Source organism: Rhipicephalus microplus, chromosome 5 (assembly GCF_043290135.1).
Source record: "Rhipicephalus microplus isolate Deutch F79 chromosome 5, USDA_Rmic, whole genome shotgun sequence".
Taxonomy (NCBI): Eukaryota; Metazoa; Arthropoda; class Arachnida; order Ixodida; family Ixodidae; genus Rhipicephalus; species Rhipicephalus microplus.
In genome coordinates this window covers 51784546-51790716 of record NC_134704.1, presented here as the reverse complement: position 1 = coordinate 51790716, position 6171 = coordinate 51784546, and the positions used below count along the sequence as shown (strand labels likewise).

Sequence of the window (6171 nt, the reverse complement as noted above, 5' to 3'; positions counted from 1 at the left end):
AACGTAAAAGCGGGAAGTATTCCTAGCAAGTTTACAATATTTTTACCGCTGTTAGCGCCACTATACATTCTAAAATGGCGGCGTCCATGTGTCTTCTCTGAGGAATAACATCCGCGATTGACGGAACGCTTTAGTACCAGGTAGTACGATGACAGACTTTCAAGAAGAACAGAAGAACGAAATAGAGGCGTTAGAGTCCATATATCCCAGTGAACTCGAAAGTAAGTCGTCTCTCTGGTGCACTAGTGTTCGATTTTCATATAACCTGTTCCGTGACGCGAGATGCACAACATCCTTAACTAACGAAGGAATCAGCGCAGAAAAGCGAAACACACGTAGGGCGAGAATGTGCAATTTTTTTCGACGACTTGCGTGATGCGTAACACTGCAGTATTATCTATTTCGTTGTTTTTTTTTTTGCATTTCTCCTAGTTTTGGAGACAGAACCCTACCATGTATTCACGATCGACGTCAAAGCTGATGCCGGTGATCAGCCCGAAGACGAACAAAGTAAGGCGACGTTTGCATGTGATGACGTTTGCTTCGAGCGCAAGTTGATGTCATCGTGACTGTTCTAGTGTCTGTGAAACTCAAGTTCACGTACGTACCTCGCTACCCGGAGGAAGGCCCCTTGATTGAGGCAGCCGAGTTCGAGAACATAGAAGAGGAGGACGTCGAGACGTTGGTGACGGCACTTAAAGAACAGGTGATTACGTGTCGCCAATTGCGATTTCATTCTAAATAGGCTGTGTGTACGCGCTTGCAAATAGATTATGGAACACAGACACCTTATTGCCCGTACCTTAACAAGCGTGGTTTAGGTTAGCGGCACTAGTAGCGTACGTATAGCTCGTAACCGAGTTTGACAACCTTACGGCAATCGTATTCTTCGAAAATATACATCTTGGACCTCGTTATAGCGAACGGTTTTAGCGAACAAAATGAGAACTTTGGTTGGTAACGTTTCGTATAATGAAATCTATTCGGTTTACAGCGAAACCGAGAACGCAAAATTGGCCGCGATATCGGCTGTAACGGTGCGAGATTTAGTTCGTGAAAGACACTAAACACTGGAGGTATTATAAAGAATTAAATAGTTCGTGAAAGGCAAATTGCAGGCATATTTTTTTAAATCAATTTCACGATCACATGCCTCTTCAAATAAATATCAATGCAGACCGATTTTGCAGAATAAACTTTGTTCTGTTGAAGCTTCGCATTCTGATGTTCCTGTCTAGTTTGAAACAGTATATATTGAGACACTTAAAAATTAACTCGATTATAGCCGGTTAGGAGCCTAGAATGATGTGTGTCTGTTGCGAGGATTCATGCGAGAGCCGGATTGCCAGTTTGTTGGAGCCTATTTTGATCTCTGCTGTTAAACTAACCATTTTATGGTCCTGCTGCTACTTCAGTATAACGAGATTTGACTGTAGTAGCAATATTACACTCAACATACTTCAAAGAGCTACTTGACAAGTTATTTAGTATGCGTTAAAAGATGATTTGCAAACAGTTGCACTTGTAAGCGAATGACATGACAATCTCAGTTCAAGAAACTAACGTGGACAGCCTATTCTGTGAATGTTGTCTTCAGAACAGATTGTTTGTCTCTGACTTATGGATGTGGCAAGCATCCTTGTAATCTGTAGCAGTTTGGCACTGTCGTCACATTCAGCTTTTGTCTACATTAGCAAACAGATGTTTCAGGCAAGTAAAGCATACTATAGTGCAGTGGTAGAACACCTGCATAGATATTGCACCGCACCAAAAACTTGCTGGCCACATAATATGATGGAAACTAATGGTCAAGCTTGGTCCGATCACTTGTACTGGATTTGTCAGAGTACTGACACTAATATGTTTTTTATCTAGTTGCTAAGGCACTCGGCTGCTGACCCGCAAGTTGTGGGATGAAATTCCGGCCACGATAGCTGCATTTTCGATGCAGGCGAAAATGCCTGACGCCCATGTGCTTAGATACATGTTAAAGAACCCCAGGTGGTCGAAATTGCCGGAGCCCTCCACTACGGAAACTTTCATAATAATATCGTGGTTTTGGGACATTAAACCACAACAATTATTATTACAGACTTATTCGCACAGTTTCTGTAGAAATCGAAAGTTGCTCTTCTGTGCTCAAAGTTCTGAACGTTCCTGTTCACAGTTTTTCTACTCATTAATGAAATAAAATATTGTTGCTGAGATACTGTATATTTATAAATTATCTAATTCATAAACTTGCACTGATGTTGAATAAAAGAATACATATGAGGTAACATTATTATTATACCCTGCCGCGGTGGTCTTGTAGCTAAGGTACTCAGCTGCTGACCCACAGGTCGCGGGATCAAATCTCGGCTGCGGCGGCTGCAATTCCGATAGAGGTGGACATGTTGTAGGCCCATGTGCTCAGATTTGGGTGCTCGTTAAAAAAAACCCAGGTGGTCGAAATTTCCGGAGCTCTCCACTACGGCGTCTCCCATAATTATATGGTGGTTTTGGGACGTTAAACCCCACATATCAAATCAAACATTATTATTAAGGCACTTACATTTCTACGGTGTTTTTTTGTTGTTATTGTTGAACTGCAATTTCACTATATATTGAAAAACATCGGGACCCACAGATCACTTATTATGATACTTGTTCCTATAAGCCTGTTTGCAAGAACTGGTTTTTACCTTTGGAAGGTGGTTGTCTGGGCTTGTTGCTAATTTCTGCATTATTGCATACCACATAGAGGATTAGGGAAGAACTGCACGGACACAAGTACAATGGGTTTATACCAGCTATATCATCATATAAGAGTAAGCCTGCTACGTGTTCAAAATTGCTGCAGCTACCACTCGAAAGCACAGCTAGAACAAATATGAAAGCCACTGCTTTGGGGAGAGGAGTGTCCTCACATTTATCCTGCAAATTTTGCCACATCCTGACAAGGAAGCAATATTGCTGCCACAAGGCCCAGCATTTCAAAGCAAGCTTCAGTGACATATCAGCGTGTCAAGTTTTTCTCAGTATTAATGTCATCATTTTACGCGGAAGCAGAATGCGGGTAAAGATTCTAAACCTTGAAAAGCTTTGAGTTTTTATCACGCAAAATTTAGCTAGCATTTTCAAGAGCCAGTACCTCGCATGTCTCAACACTTCAAAAATGTTCACCACGCAGTGATTGTGTTTTCCTGCAGGTCCAAGAAAACCTTGGCATGGTCATGATTTTCACGCTCGTCTCGACTGCCACTGAGTGGCTGAACCAGCACACGGAGAGCGTCAAATTCAACAAAAATGAAGCATTGAGGCTACAGAAAGAGAAAGAAGAGGAAGCAGAGAGGGTAATGTGGTGCTCATTTTCACTGTTACCGAGCCCAGAGCCTTCAGTGTTTTATGGATCCATGCGAGTCCCGTTGACCACTTTGTCATTGAAGCATCGGCTCAGTTTTATTTTCATCCATTGCAACTATTCAAGGGTACAGCAAGCCCATATGTGTTGTCAGCAAAGGAAGGTTTCGTATAGAACAAGTGTACAGCTTAAAAACACCCAAGCTAGGGATTTTGTGTATGTGTGAGCATGTGCGTCCACATCGGTGAGGCACAATAAATGAAAAATAACGAGGGATCACATTACCTCTCTTTTCCATGCTGTTTCTCCTGTATAGTAATCGCTGGCACAGAATCACACAATGAATACAAGCACATTGTTTTTCACATGTTTTCCCAGTATGTTTGTTAGTGATACATAGGTCAGCAAACTCATTCATGACTCAACTCATTCGTACTCACTAAGACTGTGCCGTGGATCGAGTCACACATTGCTGGAGTCCAAGCGAGTAATATACATTGGTATTTGAGCCCGAGTGAGCTTGGTTGAAGAAAACTATCGCGAGTGCGAGTCCTGCTCAATAAAATTTTGGCGAGTCCTAGTCCGAATGAGTTCAAAGCTTAACGTATATTCCCTGAACAAGTCTGAGTGAACGTAACTTTTTTTTTTGTTGACCTATGGTGATAAGTCGTGGGCAATGTGACGCTTTCCTTGTGCAGCTGTTTTGACGATGCTAGATATGTTAGTGTCTTGCCGAGAGAATCCGTTCCTCAGTTGTTGTGCAGGAGACAGCACCGCCCTGTGAAAACCTTGTGAGTGAGGGGGAGGCAAGGAATTGCTGCTTTTCTAAACTGACGCAGCATTTTTCTTGCTTTAAAGTAAAAATTTTCTTTTTTTTTTCTTGTTGTCCATAAGGGCACCACACCCCGTACTGCTATAATATGTAATATGAACAACTAAAAAAAAGAAGACCTTAATTTGGTTATCTTCTTAATTTTGCTTACTCCTACAGGTCAAGTTTGAAGGCACCAGAGTTACGGTGGAGAGCTTCTTGGCTTGGAAGAGCAAATTTGACGCCGAGATGGCAGAGATCAGGAACAGGGACAAGATACTGAACGCATCCGGCAAACTCACAGGGAGAGAACTCTTTGAGAAAGACAAGAACCTCATTGACTCTGATCTCCAATTCATGCAAGAAGGTGAGTGATCTTGAGACTATGCAGACTTTATTTTTAATCCTGCACATTGGTGCCAAAACAGCACCCTGATTTTGTAAAGAGCCCGGAATTAATTTTGAATGCCTGGTGTAATTTGTGTAGGCCGCCACAATGATCCAGTGGCGAAGGCACTCTGCTGTTGACCCGCAGGTCGCGGGATGCAATCTCGGCCGCGTTTTCGAAGGAAGTGAAAATGCTTGAGGCCCGTGTGCTTGAATTTAGACGCACTTTAAAGAACACCAGGTGGTTGAAATTTCCGGAGCCCTCCACTACAGCGTTTGTCATAGTCATTTAGTGGTTTTGGGACGTTAAACTCCAACAATTATTATTATTATAATTGGTATTGTTTTGTGGGTAAATATTAGGGCACAGCAAAAAATGGGTCATTGTGCTCCAACCACTGTGTTCTGCTATTATTCTGCAAGCTACGACTGGTTGCGGCCCAAGGGAGGCCAATTCATGTAGTAATTGGTGCTAATGTATGAATGCAAATGTAACTCGTACCACATCAAGCACGCCAACTGCACTACTGTCTCGTCACATTCTGGCAAAGCCGTTGTCTTTAGCATTAGAAAATCTGCATTTCTGCGAAGGCAGAAATGGACCGCATGAGCACTTGCATACGTAAAATTTTAACACGCATTGAAAAAGCCCAGAATGTCCAAATATATCAGGAGCAGTTTACCACAACTATAATTACGGCATCTGTCATAGCATCCATATATTTTGATCAGGTGAATGGAGAACAAGAAGAAAGCTGCGTAGTGTAGTCAACCCATGCATTCTGGCTGATTTTGTGGGGCGAAAAAGACTCATTTTCGATGAAAGTGAAAATGCTCGAGGCTCGCGTGCATTTTCGTGCATGTTGAAGAACCCGATATAGTCGAAATTTCTAGAGCCCTCCACTATAGAGTCTTTCAAAATCGTATCATGGTTATCAATTGTTACTATCATGTGACTCGCATTCTCTTTCCAGGGGAGGAAGATGTCAAAGTGGACGAGTCGCTGTTTCAAGAACTGGAGGATTTGGACCTGGAAGAACTTGATGAACCTGATGAAGTGAAAGCGTGACATTAGGAGTTTGGCTATTAACAAAATTTTTCTTTTATTACACCATTGTTCTTGTTTGCTATGTAAAAATAAACTTTTCTGGCATGCACTAAACTTACAGGCAACACTGGCAGTTGAGAGCATGCATAGAATTTCAAGTTAGAATTTTTCGCATTTTTCATTCGAAGACATGCCCTACAACCTATGTGCAAGAGCCACAAAGCAACAAAGGCCACTACTGTATTAAACAAAAAGGAAAAAGAACCTGCATATCTGGTATACCAGGTGTAGCTAATCAACCTTTTATTGCAGATTATTTGCTAATTAGCAGTCATTTTATAAACATGGCGTTTAGTGTTGCCTCATATGAAACCTCTTCAATAAATGAAATGCTGCATCAAGTAGGAAATCGCTCATATCCCTGGATAAGTGCTCAATTTGAAACTCGTTTGGCAGATAAAGAACCTCAAGAAATTTATTTCTTGGGAGGTGGTGTATGGTTTCAGGATGAAAACAGAACTTCAAACAAGAGGCCAGGAATTCTTCTTAGTGGAAGCTGAAGCCTCAAGATGATGTGAATCA

The 6171-nt window shown here is 41.8% G+C and overlaps 1 protein-coding gene across 1 annotated transcript; it reads left to right on the top strand.

Moving 5' to 3' along the window:
* The first annotated feature begins 61 nt into the window (after nucleotides 1-61).
* Nucleotides 62-5754, top strand: LOC119174562 (RWD domain-containing protein 1). The gene is made up of 6 exons (XM_037425527.2): nucleotides 62-221; nucleotides 433-510; nucleotides 579-706; nucleotides 3192-3335; nucleotides 4335-4521; nucleotides 5516-5754. The coding sequence occupies exons 1-6, from the start codon at nucleotides 149-151 to the stop codon at nucleotides 5608-5610; spliced, it is 705 nt and encodes a 234-aa protein (XP_037281424.1). The 5' UTR covers nucleotides 62-148; the 3' UTR covers nucleotides 5611-5754.
* The last annotated feature ends 417 nt before the right edge of the window (nucleotides 5755-6171 follow it).

Coding starts and splice junctions, on each gene's coding strand:
- LOC119174562 (XM_037425527.2), top strand. CDS start 149: ATGACAGACTTTCAAGAAGAACAGAAGAACGAAATAGAGGCGTTAGAG. Junction 707..3,191: donor TGACGGCACTTAAAGAACAG/GTGATTACGTGT, acceptor GTTTTCCTGCAG/GTCCAAGAAAACCTTGGCAT. Junction 3,336..4,334: donor AAGAAGAGGAAGCAGAGAGG/GTAATGTGGTGC, acceptor TTACTCCTACAG/GTCAAGTTTGAAGGCACCAG.